Below are 20,095 nucleotides of genomic sequence, written 5' to 3' on the forward strand. Positions count from 1 at the left end.
CTCAGTTGGACAGGTCTGGACCCCCTATCGTCCAGTGCATGACTAGGTTGTCGGATCAAAAATTTAAAAAAATAATAATTTGCCTATCTAAATAATATTATTTTGACTGCTAATCCCAAATATTGTGTTCTGAAAGCATATTTTTGACCATACTAAGCCATAAAAATTCTCCCTGTGAACCCTATAAGGGATTTTTTATTCTGGGCCGTCGACCGAGGCCTCATCAACCCCTTGGCTCAGACTCCTCCATCAGGCATGTCGGAGCACTTGTCGGCAAATTTATAAAACCTGTAACACACAGTTGGGAGCCTGAGGTACTCTTCCTCTGGCTAAAAGGGGGATTCCAAAACTCATCGGTGGGAAGGGGCGTTTATCTCCCTAGTCAGGGCATACACTAGATGCTTTTGGCTAAGTATTTTGCTAAGCGACATAAAATCCAACAATCAGGAAAATACATCTTATCTGAAAGTTCTTCTGCTTTCAAATTTTCTCATATTATTTATAGTTTTGTTCTATAAATATATACTATTATGATTTAAACAATTAGGCTTCAAAAGGTTCTAAAAATTGACATGATTTAACATACCAATGACAAAATCAATCTGATAAACAGATTATAATCAATAAAAATGAAACTGCAAAATTACAATATGAGAACAAATTCAAATTTTGGTTTAGATTCAAATTCCTTTACTTACTATTCTGTGAGAATCTTTCACGCAAAACTTCAATTCTAGTTCGCATATTTTCCAAAGAGTTTCTTCAACATCCAAATCAAAACCCAATCCAATGTAAAGCTGATCCAACAGAAAATGATTATTTCCAAAGAACTGGACACTGTTTATCCACAACAATTTAATAGATATATTCCCATTTTGGTGATATAGCCATTCTCCAGTACTGCCGCAGTACAAGCAATTCCTCACTGTTAGATAAGGAAATGGCACTCTGTCCCTGCAAGCATTAGGTCTTCACTGCTAACTTGACACACAAAACACACTTCCTGACATGTGCGTTCTTGCTAAGATGTTGTTGACACTATAGGCTTTCAGCAGTATGAGAATTATTTCTCATGGTTTTCAAGCAAAAATATAATTAACTACCAGATGAACTTAAAATTCCTTTTCTTTCCCCTTTTATTTCTGAACTAAACTTTATAATTTTTGATCAGGATGAAACCTTTTTCAAATGAAAGTTCACCTCAACAATTGATTAGTCATCAAGGATATATGAAATAATGAACACAATTTCTAAAATAAATTACAAAATTATTAATATCCTCATAAATATACAACCACGTTAATCAAATAAAATTAATTTTAAATGAATTGAATAACTTTGTATATTTCAAAAGGGTATTAGATTTCAGTTAGAAATTAGATTGGAAAACCTTTTCCTTGCCAATCAACAGATTAAACAACACTATTTTTATGTATGAGGCTTGCAATCCCAAAACCATCGTACTGTCGCTAAATGTTATAAATTCTTTCCTTCATAATTAAACTGAGTAATGACCCTAGTTTCATTCCAACATTCTATTAATTTTTAAGTTTTACATTGAATCTTCTTTTGACTTTATTTTGTATTATCTTCTTTCTATTTCATGGTTTGTTTGTAATTGTACCACTTTGAAAATCAGTACTCAAGTACTGGAAGTGCATGCAGTCTAAAGAAAGAATAAATAAATAAATAAATAATTAGCATAAGAATGTGGTTGTACTGTACACTTTTTTACAGAGAAGCCATTAAACTTTTACTAGTAATAACTTTGGCAATAGTAAATCAATTCCAATAAATGACCCATCATTTGAAATGAGTAATTTTCTTTTTATGGTCAATCATGCTGGTTTTGGCATGAGAAGCCCAATTAATAGCCTTAACATAAAAACCCCTAATTTACCCTAAAAACCCTAAGAAAAAATCGTTGTAGTAAATAATCTGTAAATCATTTAAAACTTGATTTTTTAAATCAATGATGTACAATGAATTTATATTTCATCTGACAATTCATCATGAATATTAATTACTAAAAATGTTAACAATTTGAAGTCTTAAGCCGAGTTTCCATAAAATTGCTACACTGCTGTTACAACAATTGCTACACTACATAGCTGTCAGAAACAAGAGTTTCCATAAAATTGCTACACTACTGTTACAACAATTGCTACACTACATAGCTGTCAGAAACATTAGTTTCCATAAAATTGCTACACTGCTGTTACAACAATTGCTACACTACATAGCTGTCAGAAACAAGAGTTTCCATAAAATTGCTACACTACTGTTACAACAACTGCTACACTACATAGCTGTCAGAAACAAGAGTTTCCATAAAATTGCTACACTACTGTTACAACAATTGCTACACTACATAGCTGTGCCAACATAACTGGAAAGGTTTCCTGAGTGGAGTTGAATATATTGGTAGTTAAGATGCTTGCCTTCTAATCCCAAGGCCCTGGGTTCAATTTCTATCAGAGGTGCAGGGGTTTTTTTGGTCACTACCAAAACAACCCAACAGTGATTTTTTGCGGGCCGCGAAAGTGAATTACAAACCCTACTGTATATGTGCAGCCCCGCACCGATCATTTGTTAAATGTCTAGTAAACTGAGCATAAAGTGGCCATAATACAGTGTATGATGGTATTTGGAAGTGCACTGAAACATCAAAATTTGGGTGTGACCCTCAGAGTTTAATCAAAAATTCACTTTGGCCCTCCGACCCACTGGGAGTGGAGTTGAATAGCTTGGGAGTGGAGTTGAATAGCTTGGGAGTGGAGTTGAATAGCTTGGGAGTGGAGTAGAATAGCTTGGTGGTTAAGATGCTTGCCTTCCAATCCTAGGGTCCTGGGTTGCAGGATTTTTTTCACGACCAAAACAACTCCACTCCCTAAATCCCATATTGAGATTTAGTTTGTGTAATGCATCATGCGTGTATGTTTGTCTTGTGAAAGGGATTGTCACCTACAAGTGGGACAGTGATATATTCGCTATTGACAATCCTTGGTACATGTATTGTGTGCCTAAATATAAAAAAATATATATATATATAATGCCCACTCATGGTGTAAAGCATCATATGTGTATGTTTGTTTTGTGAAAAGCATTGTCAACAGTAATATATTCGATATTGGCAATCATTGGCGCATATGTTGTGTGACTAAATAAAATAAAAAATAAAAATCCATCGCTGAGGAATCTGCAATGTTTGAACCAATACAACCAATCAAACGTCCTTAACTTCTCCTTGACAATCATTGCATATGAAGTTCTTATGCTGTCGATGAGTGTCATTGACAGGGTATTGCAATTTTATTCAAGGTCTTTATTCATAAAATATATAAAAATTACAGATAGACAGCCAAAAGGCTGTATGAATGTATTGCAACTACTGAAAGTTAGAAAATTATAAACTAGAAGCAAAATTCAGAACAACACATTACATTAAAAAACGGGCTCCCAGCGAAAGCGTGTGTCTACTGATTGATATCTTTTTTTTTTTTTTTGGGTCCCGGAACTTCACAAATCCTGGCGCCACCCCTCATAATTAGTAGGTCCTAGCCTACTACTGTAGTCCCTGCAGATGACCTAGACTAGCTGTGTACTGTGTACGACTGACCACCGGACCAATAACAGATACCAGCATAAGATACCTATAATAAAATAATGTATTCTACGGATAAAACAGAAATGTAAAAAAAATTTTCATCTACCGTAATAATATTAACATTACTTATTAGTAACACATTAAAATCAGTAAAGCTCTACCTAGGCCTACAATTGTCAAATTTAGTGAAATCAAACATCTAGGCCTACTTCAATAGAACTGTGTCTGATGTAAGGCATCGCCATTCTAGGCCTAAATTCATTGTAAAATATCGATTATAGGTTATTTTTATTCAGTCTGATAAATACCCTCTGAAATACAAATAGTGAGACAGGCTTAATTGCAAGCATCCCATTTAATATGTTAATTTTGGTGACAGGAAAAAAAAACTAACTTTTTTGTGCTCGCCCCTCCTATACAATTTTTAGCATTAATGGGCAAACAATTTACTTTTTTAAGCCTTGTGTTACAATTCATTTAGATCTTCATGTAGACATTGTTCTTTAAATCATTATTCTTCATTCTGTCAGTGTTTTTTATTTATATTCTTTAATATTAAGCACAAAGTACTTGAAATGATGTAATGCAATATGCTAAAAGCAAGTTTAGGAAATGTAGTATGTGTTTTTACTAATGAATGATAATCTATAAACATCAGCAAATTAACACAGGTTTAATACTTAATATGAGAAAATCCTGCTATGCACTATAGTTGGATATTTCCTCAAATCACTTAAGGACCAAATAGAAACACATTCTAGTTTAATTATTAGCCACCATTATATTATGCAAAACAAAAGTAAGTTTATTATTATCAGTATTATCTCAATGGTGGTAATAAAAATTGTTATTTTACAGCGACTTCCAAGTATCGTAAATTTTAAACACATTAAAATATTAATCTAATAAAAATAACACTACAGTCTTATTTTTAAAAAATGTTTTTGTTGGGTTGCTCTCACACCTGCAGGTTAAAATAACTTGGTAATATTCTACCTACAATATGGTAAAATTTCACCATTTCAAAATTTGCAAAAATATGAAAAAATATTTTGTTCAACAATTTTCCAAACGTATTCCAACTGCTTGTGGACATTTTGTAGACCTAATTTCATTATTATTCAAACTTTGAGAAAGAAATACAATTTCCTTTAGACTTTAGCAAAAGTGTGACTCAATGCCTCTAGTATTAATCATACTTGCACTACACAGCATCCTGATAGTGAAACCAAAAAAGGTCAAACTAGTTTTAAAACAGCAATCAAATATAAACAAAAGTAATTTAATTTTTTATGGAAATCCAATGTTCCTTTATTGCTAAAACTTGGGTTGAAATATATGGCACAGTGGTAGAGCTTTTAGCTTCCAATTGAAAGATCCTCTACAGCGATTTCTTCAAACAGGAAAAAGATGGGTTGCCAGTCTGATGAAACCACTAGGTTAGTAGTGAAATGTAGCTGAAACTAAGAGAGCAACAAACATCTTACTTTATTTTTTGGAGTTTGGTAAAAAGAATCTGCAACACTACTTCTGGGGAATTAAGGTGAATTGCAAGATGCCATGCCATGAAGCGCTATATGAAAGACTGACGTACATACATTCACATTAGATATATACAGCTTCAGTATTCATTGGAGGCATTCACTGTCAGTGTCTTAGTTCCCCAATCTCATTATTTCTGTTCGTGAGTCATGTTTCCTCCTGGTAATGGTGGGTTTCCCCATTATGCACCCCCACTAGGCACCCCACTATGCACACCCTTATGAGTTTCCTGACTATTTTGTAGTTTATTTTTTATTAGTATCTATAATAAATAATTTTAATCTCTTCCGCTATAGTTTTTAATAGCACTTGTTTTCTACTACCACAATCTGGCCTAGCATACGCACCACGTATCACAAAAGGTGCACAACCAGTTAGCTAGGAGCGAAGGCGTAGATATCTGGTTGATTCTGCATTACTTTATCAAGTTCAAGCTGCCATTGATGATGATATCCATATTTTATGATTCACCAAAATGATTTAGTTTTAAACAGATGAAACTATTTGAACATTTACAACTCTTCAGTTGTTTCCACTCAATGTCTTATTTTTGTAATCATGTTTATATTAATTAATAAATTTACAAATTTCCTCTTTATGTAAACTACATGCCTCTTAGTAACTTTCTATATTCCTTTCACAGGCCATAATTAGTATAGTATATTTATTATCAAACTACTTGAATTAAAAATGAATAACAGATGCCATATTTAAAAATAAAATGTTAAAATTCGAAACAATATCCACAAGAACATGGCATGCTGGACAGCAACTGAAAGTTCAAGGATATTGACCCATCAAAATGACATCTGTTGATATATTATATTAAATTTAACTTATTATATTATAGGATTAGCATGCGATGTCACTAAGAGACTAAGATACAACATACTGTGGCACAATAGTTATTCACCCTGCATGTAAAGAATTGCATCCTTCTAAAGGTTTTTTCCACTTTATTAAAAATAATAATAATCTCAAATTTATATTGCATGAATTCAAACCTAGATCAAAGGTGCAATGCATGTATAATTCCAGTAAAAAGCAAATGTATTATATATATATAAGCTGTAACAGAAAGCAGAAGTTTTTGATAGCTAGCTCAAAAGATAGACAGAATCAAAGTGAAAGGACATATAACAAAAATTCCTTGTTTTTCGTAACCTGCCTCACAATTTTTTTTGGGCCTGCATCAATTTTTTCGTTTTTTGTTACTTTTAAAATTTTGGGGTTTTTTACATGCAAAATTTTAATTGCTCACACAGTTTATAGTTTACAAATGCATTTTTAAACACAAAGAGTACTATATGATAACCGCAAGAGAAGTAATAACAAAACTACTGACAAATTGTTTACAACACATATTGCTACGCAGAGAACATTCTTTGGCATATTATGACGAACTGTGAAAAACAAACAAACAAACGTAAAGTTTTGAAAGAAGCGAATGATGAGAGTAATTGTGGTGAGCAATGTAAGATGAGATTCTTCAATCGAAATATCAGAAGCCAATGACGTGCTTAGTGCCAAACAAATAATAAATTGCCATTCCTAACTGTATTTTTGAGAAAAACATTTCTTCCAATGTTACGAAAACATAACTATCTTAACTTTTGGCAAGAAATCTAAGAGCACTAGAGAACAAAATAATATAGAATGCAGGATACTGAAAATTAAGGTCATCTGATAGTTAGGAACATGACCTTATTTAGAAGGATAATAATAGTCATTCAAGTTCATAGAAAAATTAAGCTGATAAAATAAAAAAAAACAAATAGGGCAAAAATTTGTTGACTACATACTACAGATATCCTACTACACAGTGTAAACTTTTGCATTGTAAATTATATGTTGTCAATCAAATAAACAGTTTTTTCTTGTGCTTTCATAAGTATATCAGTACAAAAATGTTTATGATATAAATTTGTATTTGATTGGCAATCGGCAAAAAATATATACACTTCTCCATGGCTGTGAACAAGTGAATTGATTTTTATATGTTATTAGTAAATTAATTAATTGTTAATTAATTACAGTAATTGTGCTTAATTTGATGGTGACTATTGAACATGATAGCATGGGTTATAAATAATAGTTTTAAATTGATTTCCTCCTATAAAACATTAGCATAATTACCTTTATATATAACGGAGGGAGTGGAATATCTGTCTATTTAAATTCAAAGTGAAACCAAAGAAAAGAAATGAAATCTAATTCCTTTAAATATGAAAGTGATAATAGCTGATTTATAGCATTAACTGACTTTCTTAAATTTCAAAGCAAAGAGAGTTCCATAATGCCGGCATGCTGGCATAAACAGTCAACGAGAGGCGAATATAGTATAAGTTTGGGTACTCTCTCTTTTAATTCATTTTAAAATGATGTGCTGTCATCATTTGACTTAAATGTAAACAAATTTAAACAAAATGCTTCTTACTTTTAATTATATGCATGAATAAAATAGTACTACTGTATGAATATTTTGCAGAGAGGAGACAAAGGTCAGGGAGAATTAAACCATATATAATTACTAAAATTAAAAAGATTTATAAAGTGTTTCATATCGATGAAAACGTGCTAATCCTTAATGTTAGGTAGTAAACTCTATCTGTGCTGGATCATGAAGGGCAGGGACTTATAAAAACATGTATAGGTCAATAACGATAGCTAGGCCAAAAAGCAATCCCGTCCCTACAGGAGCAAGCTCATTGGGGAGGCTAAAAAACTGTGCGCATGTGTATCCGTCCTAACAGAAACCCATGTATGCATTGATTGACGTATAACGTCCGCACCTACGTACAAAGATACTGAATACGATCTCTACATCAGCTGTAACCCTTGATTAAAGGGAATTGTGTCAATTTCCTGCGACTTTACGTATGCTCCAAATTTGGTATGCATTTCCTTAGTAGAAAGGAAACAAAACATGGTTTGGTGAGAAGGTTAGTAAATATAATAACACTCCACCTACTGTGCTATACATGAAGTGACCTGTGTTATATTAACCTAACCTACATTTATGAGTCACATTCAATTCAATTTAATTGATATTGGTCAAACTTTTAAAATACATGATTTGAAATATGTCATATTTGTCACAAGCTATAAATATAATATATATACTACCCTAAATCTCAGTTTTATTTTAATTACTTTTTAAGTTTGTGTTAATTATGCTTTATTTGTATTTATCATACTGTAATTAAGTGATTCATTATATTATATTTTAAGTTGAATGCACCACCCTTGAGTGCCGCCGATCTAAAGGCGTTAGTTCACAAAGTAAATAAATAAATAAATAAATAAAATATACAATTCCACAAAAAAAAAGATGAAATCATCAAGAGTGTGCCAGGCTATTGTATCATAAAAAACTTATTGTTTTTAATAATTCGCTGTAGCTTTTGTATATTGTTGTTTAAGCTATATTGGGATGGGATCGGAAATGCATACCACTAAAAATTTAATTATTGTTAATAAGCATATGAATACCAGACTCACAGAAACCCTATGTGTACACTCAGTGTTCATTCATATCAGTATTCAAAATGCCCTTCCACAAGAAAAAGCATTGCTATTTTATTTGATCTTGGATAATTAATTACATCAATTTCCTTTAATTTTTTCTGAATTTCCTTCCATATGTAAACGTAGCAAAATATCTTAAGAATCAGGATGTAAAAAAGGTTTTAATAAACCAAAAAAATCAAGGAGGTAGTTGATGACATATTTTCTCTGTTAAAGGGCACAACAAACTTGAAAAATAAATTTGAGCTACTTAATTACTTAATATAAGTAAATTCTTGGCTTTCCATTGAAAATAAAATATATTTCTAGCCAATTAACAGATAAACTAACACTAGAGTTCTATTCTTTACATAGACCATTAAATTGGCTGTTATTAATCCAAAAATAATGCATAGAATCCATGTATATATATAATACATTAATAACAGTGAAGAGATGTACAGATTCAAGTTTAAACAACAACAAAAAAAGGCATATTAATAATATAATTGTTTAAGTACATTGCCCCTATATTAAACATGACAGCTTAACATAACATTAGGTTTGTAGGACACATGTTCCAAAGGCATCTATAGTCATTTGCGGTAGTATAATATTTTGGAAAGGAAAATTGAGAGGAAAAATAAGCAAGTCAGCAAAGAAGGTTATTCAGTGGTGTATAGAATGATCAAGGTCTTTGAGCAAGTATTATACCTCAGAATGAGGTAATTGTAAGGATTTGGCGCAAAAATCGTGAGTTGCTACCTTTTTTTGAACGCTGCATTCACATCGCACATGGAAAACATCAAGAGAGGTTATTTATGCTCGTTGCTGATTGGTCTAACAAAAAAAAAAAAACATTTTACAATATAAATGGTTCTCAGATACACCTGGATCCTGAGTCCAGATTGGAAATCATACAAATTTAATAGGAATGATCCTATTCTTTACCATAATTTGCAAACTTGATGCTCCATAACAATTTATGAGGTCTGGAGAGTGGAGAAATGGTCATTTGGAAGCCCTGGTGCTATAGAACCAAGGGTGTTTATGAATATGTTGATGTTAATTGATCATAAGAAAGTATAATACATACTCCAAGTATTGAAATACGTGCCATTGTGTTGGGATTCAATATTTCAACATTAATTATGTCATCATCAGGAATAACTGATCATGGTATAATGGACATGGAAGTCACAAGAACAGGTTGACCTCGTAACTTAATATAGAGTGCTCAGTCACCGGATTATTCATTCATTCATTAATAAATACTATAAACTAATAACCGTGTCATAATTACTTGTGAAATTTCCTATCCCAGAATTCAACCTTCATCACAATTTGCTAAATACCGGTAATTAGAAACATTAACAGAACAACTTTAAATCTTCAACTTACATTTGTGCTAATATAACAATATTAAAATTGTATTATGAGAGGAGAAAGAAAATGACCTGCGGTGCTGGGTGGACCTAGGCTTGAGGCAATGAAGAATATAACCTGGAAAATCATTCTCCTAATTAAAATTCAGGTACACAATATAACAAAGGCAAGGTTGTCTGAGAAAATATATGAATAAAATCAAATAAGTGAATTGCATTTGATCACCTCATCTAACAATAATAGAATATAAAAGTTTTAAAATTGAAGATCTATAGAGGGCGGTGGTCATAAAATAAGTAAAGTGATAAATCAACTTATTTTTCCTCATAAAAGAACTAGAGAGGGGGCTATTTTTATTAAGTTTTAGGCAAATGATGCATAATAGACCGAATTAGTCCCCACAGATGACGTCATAGTGATTTCGCCGAGTGTGTATGAATTTGTAAACATTTGCAAAAGAGTTATGCTAATGCATTGAGCGGAGTTGAAAGTGGTGTATATAAAATCGTCGAAAATGTAGCATAGAAAATACTTTTTATAACAACGTATACATTTTGGGTAAAAGGTCTGATGTTAATTAAAGAAATATTTACCAAGGTGTTGTGTCTGGATTGCAAGACTACAGTGATGATAGAGCAAGGCATTGCTGGGTAATTATAAATACCTCATGGTTAGTCGGACATGTTGAATCAAAGACCAAATAAACACATAATGGCTTGAGCTGGAATACTGTTTATTGTCTTACTTAAATGTGGTTTGTTTTAAATACGATTGCAATATATGCAATATATGACACAAGGCTTTTCGATAAGTTATTTTACGATAAAATTTACAAATAAGCAAGTTTATGGAGATTAAAACTGTCAAAATTTACTCGAGTGGAGGTTTATTGTTGTTTAAAAAAAACTGCCACCTATTGTAGTGGTTTATCTTATTTTATTTCCACTATAACAGCTTTGGTTTGGTGACTAATTCGGTCTATTGATACTTTTAATCACTGTCCTCAGTATCATGCCCATCACTGCTATCGTACCATCTCCATCACTAAATTATCACTATTAAAATCCCTGCCATCAGACTCATGTCCATCATCATCATCATCATCACCTGACACCTCCATCACCATTATTATCACCATCACAACACCACCATCAAAATCATACCAATCACCATCGTCATTTTCATCATCATCGTCATCATTATCATCACATCACTATCATTATCATCATCGACATTGCCATAACAATCATGCCCATCACCATTGCCATTCCTTTCATCATCAACATTATCATCAACCTTTTATAAGCAACACCTTCTCTATTCCAAACTCTGTTACACCCCAACCATCCTCATAATTTAATAACAGCTTTCCAGTTGATTTGTATCTAAACTTTTCAACAATTAATTTAAGAGCACCTTTTTAGAAACATCTTAACTTAGCAAGTGTTATCATCACTACAATAATAAATTAATTCATGAATAATTCAAAAATACACTGTAAGTGCAAGTCGATTGGTCAAGTAGTTATTGCAGAGTACACAAAAAATAAATCACTTTGAATAACGGTATTGTGGTAGATATCATGTGTCCTGAAAACTAATATGAGGACTAATTAGGAAGTAGAAGGTTACAGTAATCAGTTTGTCTAATTATAGTACTTTGTAACTGTAAAGAGAAGGTGCTTTGTAAATACTCTTATATAACAATTAATGAATGAATCATTACATTGCTCCAGAATGCTTTTGTATCCTGGAGTGTTATACTTCAGTGCAAGTTGCGAGTTGGAAAATGCGAGTTTGAAAATGGGTGTTGGAAAATGTGAGTTGCATTCCAACTCGCACCTCGCATTTTCCAACTCGCATATTCCAACTAGTATATTCCAACTCGCAACTCACATATTCCAACTCGCAACTCGCATTTTCCAACTCGCAACTCGCATTTTCCAAATTACAACTCGCATTTTCCATCTTGCAACTCGCATTTTCCAACTCACAACTTGCACAAAAGAAACCCTCTAGATATCTACAGTAGGATACCATGTATTAGGCACAGGAACCTCTTTATATGTTCTGCATCTCCTTTGGGCCTTGCATCATACTAACATAAGAATTTATCAGTCAACACAAAACATAAGGAACAGTACCTAGCCAGTAAGTTGTGTCCATCCACTTAGATTACTCTCTTCAAGACATACTGTAGTTGTTTGACTTTAATATATTTATTTCATTAGTTTGTTTTACATTCAACTGAATTAGCGGTTAATTTATAACAAGAGAACAATACACAATACTATGTGACATCTGCTATATGCATACATGCATAAGTTGGTTAGTGTAACCATGGAAAGCTGATATTGCTCTATTGTGGATCAAGACTTTGAATTTTGAATAATAAGACTTTTACTTGGAAGTAAAATCAAATCAAATCAGATTTATTTCACTTGTAACTTGGATTACATGCATATATAATTCAATCATGTAAATCAAACAAACATAATAAAGCAAGCAAGGGTTGCTGAGCAGGCATAAGCCCATATAAACAACTCCCTTATAATAATGTGAAATGTAATGTGGGATGTTCAGAAACCCCTGGATTACATGAAAACAGGGTGAAAAGCAGCATCACCATGGCATTCAAAATCATTAGGAAGGCCTGTAAAAATAATTGAAGTATAATATTAAAGGGACAATCTAAACCACTTGGTAGGCTTGTAAATAGTACAATGCTAATGGAAAATCATCATTTAATAGGACTGTGACGGTGACAAACTACTGTAAATCAATTGGTAATCACTGCATAGTAAAAGAGATTGTCAGCCTAAAGTAAGGAAGTATTAAACGATCATGTATGGCATACACGATCATTTAATACGATTCTCAGTCTGCAACCTCTAATGGCTTTGTGCAACAATCCATTTGTTTATACCATAATTTAAATATAAAGGTCAGAGGTATCATAAATGCATGTTAGATACATCACTTTAATTTTAACTTAACACAAAACCAGATGGTAAAAAATACATATAATATTTATGGATTCCAAATTTGAATATTTACTGAATGTGCTAAACAACAATTTTCTTCAATGTCTGTGCTAAATGCAGAAAACTCAAATAAAACTAAATGGATATAGATAGTGCACTGTGCAATACTATTACCATTATTTGATATAATTGATTTATTATATTTGATTTATTTTCTCTCATGAAAACAAATTTGACATTTCCTAAGATTGAACCCTGACTCCAGGATTAAAAAATGGAGCACTTTAAACCACTAAACCAGACTTGTAACCACCAAACCATTCCCATACAGACCAGCGCAACCTCTAAACTATTCCTATTTTAATAAGTTTCATACACACACATGATTTTATATACTGTAATTGTCACATAAACTTTCGTATTATGATCTGACAATATACAAACAGGACTGGATTAGAGGGCTGTGGGCCTGGGGCTGTAATTTCAAGTGGGCCTCAATTCTCTGTGGCTAAAACATAAAAACCAGATTTTCTGTGATTTTTCCTGGGGTTCGGGGCAGGGGCAGCGCCAGCAGGGCAGGGGGCTTAAGCCATCGGCCAAAAAAGTTTGATTTAACATTGAGCACTGAAATGCTGTTGCTTGACAGGTCTTGAACTTACGTACAACAACTCAGGTATCCCAAGTTGGGGATAACCAATTCCAGAAAATCTGGTTAATATGAGCTTTTTTACGCATGGGGATACCCATCATCATATTAGTTTCTGGGAAGTTTTTACTTGCAAGTGGGAGTGAGAGAGGCCATCCCGATGTCCGGGAGACTCAACTGTAACCTCTCCATAGGCATGCCAACGATCATTACTTCATTCTCGTCCAATTGCAAACCTAACTTGCCAATTACTACAGGATGCTAATTAACTATGTAATGCTCCACTAACTAAGCTCAGTATAAAGCCATTATGCAGTTGTTTAGTATGTGTTTTATTGTTCTTTTCAAACTCAACAATCATCTTAAGTGGTGAGAAAACAACATCTGATGTGAACAACAAACAAAAGCTCAGATATATGGCAGCATCTGGTTTATCAGCCTATTGGGCTTAACCCTTTCACTGCGTGTACCCGGTAATACCGGGTATAAACACATATTGTTGAATTGCGCATACCCAGTACTACCGGGTATGTAGAAAAAATATTGTTAAAAATCAGGAAGAGGTTCTGCGCCCTCTATAGTTTTTTTATATGAACTATAATTAACCTTTTATCGGAAAAAAGTGTTTTCGAGTGGTTAGGCACAAAATGGCGGGTGCACGGCCTCAAAACAGATGGTACAATGTCGACAAAGCTATGGACCAGATCTTTGCAGATACGGATAGTGAAGATAACTTTGAATTGGATGATTCTTGCATTTCTTTTCCCCCAGTCGACTATGATAGTGACGACAGTGATTCTAAGGACGAAAACAATGATTCTCTCAATTTGGGAAGCCTTGCACAGGGTCAAGGTGGCAATGCCTTGTCTGCAGATTTCCTTTCCACATTTCACACAATAGAACAGGCTAATTTTTATAGTTCTAAAATAAAGTAACCGTATGATGTTTGCAACGATGCATTTATATTTACTACCTGGATTATATAAAGCACAAATAAAAACGTATGCCAAAAAGTACATCTAACAGTGATTTTCTGCAAAATTTTATATTTTCACAATTTTGAAGAAAAACTTTGATTATTTGCGGTTTTGGAATAAAACGATCAAACTAACTCATTTTTTTTGTGTTTTTATCCACCTTGTGTGTCTGCATCATTATAAATTTTAAAAAAAAAAACATTCCATAAAAATTTCATTGGGAAAAATTGGGTTTTTTATCAAAATTTGAGAAAAAACAGAAATTCAAAATTGCGACTTTGAGGTCACATGACTACCTAATTATGCAAAATACCAAATATCAATGTTCCTCGCGTAGGCCAACCTATTGCTTGCCACAACACACAAAAAGAATTTCGAAATAACCTCTTTTAGTATTTTTTTTGAATTATTTTAAAAATTAACTTTTTTCGTTAAAAAAAGTCCCAGCACAGGGGGTGCGTATACCTACAGCAGTGAAAGGGTTAAGACCGACTAACTTTCCTGTCCAGAGGAAGACACCATGGCTAGAAATGCTTTTTTGTAACTCACGATAAAGTGAAACGAATACAAACGATTGTATATATAGGTCTGATATATCTTCGGTATGTTAAACAAAAGAGACTTCAAGCTTAGCTTCCAAAAGGTGAAATTATGTTTTACTAGCCACATGCAATAGTTCCTGATTTGCACGAATCCCCTCGCGTTGCGGTCACGTAGCTTCACCATAACAACTACAAAGATAGTGCCGCCCAATTGGGCTCAACTATAATAGTTCTCAAAAGAAAGCAAATTTCCAGTGAGTGTTCAAATTCTCTATAGTTATATGTTAACGATTAATATAGTTATTATTATAGAAAATTAATTAAGCTAATGATTATCTATTATGAATTATAAGGAAATATGTTTTTAAAGGGCAGACAGCAGCTTAATATTCATTCGTGTTACCGGATCTCTGAAAATTTCGTCTGCTGATAAAATGATCTCTTTTCATTAGTTAGCCGTCTTCAGCTGAACTATAACTAGGACTTGATTTAATCGTAGTTAGAACTTCGACTACATTGTTTATGAATACAAATTTAAGTTTAAGTTGCAACTAGGACTAAATGAATTTCTAGTTAAGAAGTTCGACTAAAGTTTGTTGCGTTAGACTTGCCATGTATGTTAAAAAATTTATTAAATTAAAAATTTATGTAAAATCATGAAAACTCTCTCACTGCAAAAGTCCCTGTCAGGGATGTAGTTATGGTCGGCGGATGAAGGCGGGGCCACCAGCCTTGAAGTTTTCAACCCAGTCTAAAGCTAATTTCATGGCCTTCCACCCACCTTTACTAACCCACTTTTCTATCCTTTTAAATTCATTCTTATTATTTAGAGTTTATTAATGTTATCACCCACCCACTCTTAAATTGGTTATCACCCACCCTTAGTTTTATACAGCTATAACCCTGCCTGTCGTGTTTGCTTATCGCACTAGTTGGTCACTGATCTGCGCATGCACTACAGTAGGCGCGAGACTTGTGTTCTAAAAACCCCTCTCCCTAGGGTGTTCCTGGGAAATCCCCCATCTCCCCCACCCCCACTCCTGAAATGTGTTTTTCCCTTTGCATTCTTTGCCACCTTTAGGGTTGTATTTTTTCAACTACAAATCTTTTAAGAATCAGCATTTTTTATTTTGAGAATGCATGTTTTCTGTCGTTCACGAACCTCCAACTGACATAAGCAGCACGCATAGGCAGCTGGCAGCGTATTCTTGGATTCTGTTGATGCTGCTAGTTTGATCTGATCTGATAGAAAAACTAGTAAGAGAAATTTTTGAATTTTTAGCAACCTTTATCAAAATTTATCAACTAAAGAATACATGAGATACCATTAAAAAATCTCAAATTATATGATAATCTAAAAAAAATGTACTATCTCTAAAACATTGTTAGTTTAAGCTGGCTGTGCTCTTTGTTATAGACCCATGTTTATGATTTGGCCTTTTTTTTACATTTCTGAAAAGGGATCAAACAAATGTGCTGGTTGGTTGGTTGTTGTGAAATTGATTGAAAGAAATTTGTATTCGGATGTGTTTAATAACAAAACCAAACCAAATCTATTTTAAGTACAGTAGATGATGAATATTTAGCGAGAGAGCTACAAATTATACATATTCTTTATTATAGGCAATACTGTACTACATTTAATGCGCAAGATTTTTGGCCTTAAGCATGAAAGCGTGAGAGAAACTTCGAATGCGCGAGTCTCACGCTGAATGCGTGAGCCTTGACATGTATAGAAATGGTGCATAATAAATGCTTTGCTCTCATTCTATCAAGATTGGTAAAATTAAATTGTTTTAGTTTTTCAAAATTACATTTTAAACCATGACACTAGGACTGGAAGATCTTAACCTTCAAGTTTTAGCTGATGTTTACTGCCAATATTGGCATATTTAAATTTATTACTGGTTTTGTTTCTATAACAACCATGCAAACAAACAGCAACATCTGGTAGTAAGGGCAATCTTCATTATTATAATTATGGAATGTTTAGATGATTGGCACCTGGTACAGGAAGATGAATAAGGAAACTTTCAATTGAATTAAAAGAGCAAATATAAAAATTCCTCTTAATCTGCCTAACAGAGAAGCTTCCCTGAAAACATAACACATTTAGTATGTCTACTTCTTAATATTTTAATATGATTGTAGATTTTCAATGTGCTATTTTTATTATCTAAAATATTGAGATAAGCATTCTATTAAATAGTCAATTGTAAATTATCACTATGCTAAATTTGAGCAGTTGGACTAAGCGACCTTTAAGGTCATTAGCTGTTGGTATTAGGTTCAGACATTGTTCTGTGATGATTACACAATGTGTTATTGTCAATGATGTAAATGGTGTTTTCCAGTACACAGTTGATAACAGTTCCATGGTTGTTCCTTGTATTACAGGGGACATCTAAGGATTGCATGTCTCTCTCACTACATTAGGCGAGACTATTTTTTTTATACCTTGCTTCGTAAAATAATTTTTTTTAAGATCGTCAGAGGAGGGCGGAAACAAAATAAACATAAAATTTTGTTTTCTTATTTTAGCAAATAGTTTTGCCAAAAACATTCAGACTTAGGAGAAAATAAAAATAAAATTTTATTGTTGAATGTAAACAGTGTAGTAATGGGATGGTTAAATGCTTAAAAATTGTATAATTAGGAAAAAATATACATATCTTATTTTTAGAGATTTTAAGGCAGCTGCAGGCGTAATAAAATTTTTTTTTCTGAAATTTCCACTTTTTCGTGGTGGCTTGTGCGCTAATTGGCAAAAAATAAAATTATATTTTTATTTGAAATCATCATTATTGACGGGTGGTGGGTTCACTAAACAAGGAATAAAAAAAGTCTTGCCTTATGAATAAAAAATTATATTTAGCTAAATACAATGAATTCAAATATTATACAGTATATAAAAATGATCTTTTTTACCAACTTGCCACTATGACAAAAATTAAAGAAATTTTCTTTTGTTTATTTTTACAATGTCCACCATCGCCAAGAAATCTCATAAGATATCTTTATTTCTTCCTCACTATTAAACAATAAAGCATTTTGTCAATCTGATTACTAAACTGTTAACATCACAACACTGCTTTCTTTACATGACCATGTGGTAGGATCTCAACAAGACTGCCCTCTATTATTATTTTTTTTGGCAGTTTATCAATGAACTAAATAATTGTGACTCATTAAAAAACAAATTACAGCACTTGCTTAGTGTGTTTATTTTGAACTTAAGCTATTTCCTCTTTTGCAATGCATTACAGTATATCAAAGTCCTCCTTTGTTTTTGCTTTTATACTAAATTAATAATGTAAACAATGTTAGCATAATTTAAGTTGTAGCATGATAATACTTAGCATTTAATGTTGATATTTCTAAGCATAAATAATAAATAATACAACTTACTGTCTTGAGTTTTTGTTTCTTCTTTACTAAGCTCTGAAAAAATAACAAACAAAATTAATAAATTAAATTGATAAATACTTATAATTGAAATAAGTGAAATAGAATTACTCGATCCTTTTATAATTCACAGGAAAAGCATACCCACTCCATGTAATCAATTTTCATGGTATGAAAATTAAGAACAACCTTTAACCTTTAACCTTTAATATCTGTATTAAAGCATCATGGTATGAAATATTTGTTTCACTATTATTATTATTTGTATTATTACATATTTCACTCAAATACAATAGCATGGATGTTCATGTAATGAAGCACGTATCCCTGTAGCTTGTCATACATTACAATTCTAATTAATAAATAAAAAATGTGATTGAAAACGAATAGATTTAAACTGTAAGATATTAGAGGACTCTTACCTTCTTCAAGATGATCATTACTTTCAATTTCACAACCTATGAAACGACACAAAAATTTTTATTTATAATATGAACAAAATCAACAAATTATATAGTGGCTTCTGTGAACACTACCGATTCCTCACCTTTTCTTATCTCCATTAATACCCCATTCAGACTAGTATCACATTGTGATCAGTTGTAGCAATTGCGACACCAAATCGCACCCAATCGCAAAGTTAAATCGTGAAAGCTCACCAATAGTAGGCAATATGTAATCGATATCGCAATTGTTACCCGTTGCGATTGGGTACTACAATCTTTATTACTCCCGATTACCACGGAATCTGATCGCAACAGGCACTGTTTGGCTGAGGTCAGGCAACATAGGCCTAGACACCGGAGGCCTAGGCCCTAGAATGTAAAGTTTGTTTATGTTGGTCAGAATGCGTTCGTTGATTGCGATCGGGAGTAATCAGTTTTGGATTACCCCCGATTACATCGCAACCGATCGCAAGAGAGTGTAGTCTGAATAGGGTATAAGATTTATAAATAGTTTAACATGGTAAAGAATATTTACTTCTTGGTAGGATATACAATAAACGATTAATCTGAACTGCTCTCTGCATAAGTACCCCTCTCGAATAAGCCCACTCATAAATTAGCGTCACTCTAGAATAATGGGGGGGGGGGTCTCACCGCTGTGGCACTTACTATTTTATTTTCTTTTAAAATTGCAGTGTTTACTGAAATAAAGAGTAAGGCAAACATATTATCCAACATGCCTTGACTTTTCTTATCACCAAAACACTACTAAAGAATCAATTCCTCACAAACTGTACTGTATGTCAAACTTACCTTGAATATGTTCCGTAATTTTACTGTCCAAAGCTAGAAAATATAAACAATTAACAAATTTAGTAATAAAAAGGCGATAGTGAGAGCACATGTGTTGTATTTAAAACTCCATAAATGAGCAGTTTAAAAAAAAAAATTAGATTTACAAGAACTAGGATACCATTGGGAATGGTATAAGTAATAAGATTTGTTAATTCCTGGACTTTCAATAAATGGAATAAAGGATGTCCAGTGAAGGATA

At 32.7% G+C, this 20,095-nt stretch overlaps 1 protein-coding gene across 4 annotated transcripts in view; it reads right to left on the reverse strand.

The window, feature by feature from the left end:
- The window catches only part of LOC117108538 (FYVE, RhoGEF and PH domain-containing protein 6-like), a 65,029-nt gene that overhangs the window by 29,105 nt on the left and 15,829 nt on the right, over positions 1-20,095 (reverse strand). For 2 of the 4 annotated variants that reach the window (XM_033250580.1, XM_033250581.1), the window contains exons 3-5: positions 19,855-19,887; positions 19,018-19,053; positions 18,599-18,631 (exon numbers count right to left, since the gene is read on the reverse strand). In XM_033250580.1, the coding sequence (XP_033106471.1) occupies positions 18,599-18,631; positions 19,018-19,053; positions 19,855-19,887 (102 nt within the window). Of the gene's footprint in view, positions 1-698; positions 939-9,421; positions 9,456-18,598; positions 18,632-19,017; positions 19,054-19,854; positions 19,888-20,095 lie in introns of those variants that run through there. The other 2 variants (XM_033250583.1, XM_033250582.1) reach the window with 2 other exon arrangements.

The sequence above is a fragment of the Anneissia japonica genome, unplaced genomic scaffold, assembly GCF_011630105.1.
Source record: "Anneissia japonica isolate Jap-2015-1 unplaced genomic scaffold, ASM1163010v1 scaffold287727_len1644234_cov201, whole genome shotgun sequence".
Taxonomy (NCBI): Eukaryota; Metazoa; Echinodermata; class Crinoidea; order Comatulida; family Comatulidae; genus Anneissia; species Anneissia japonica.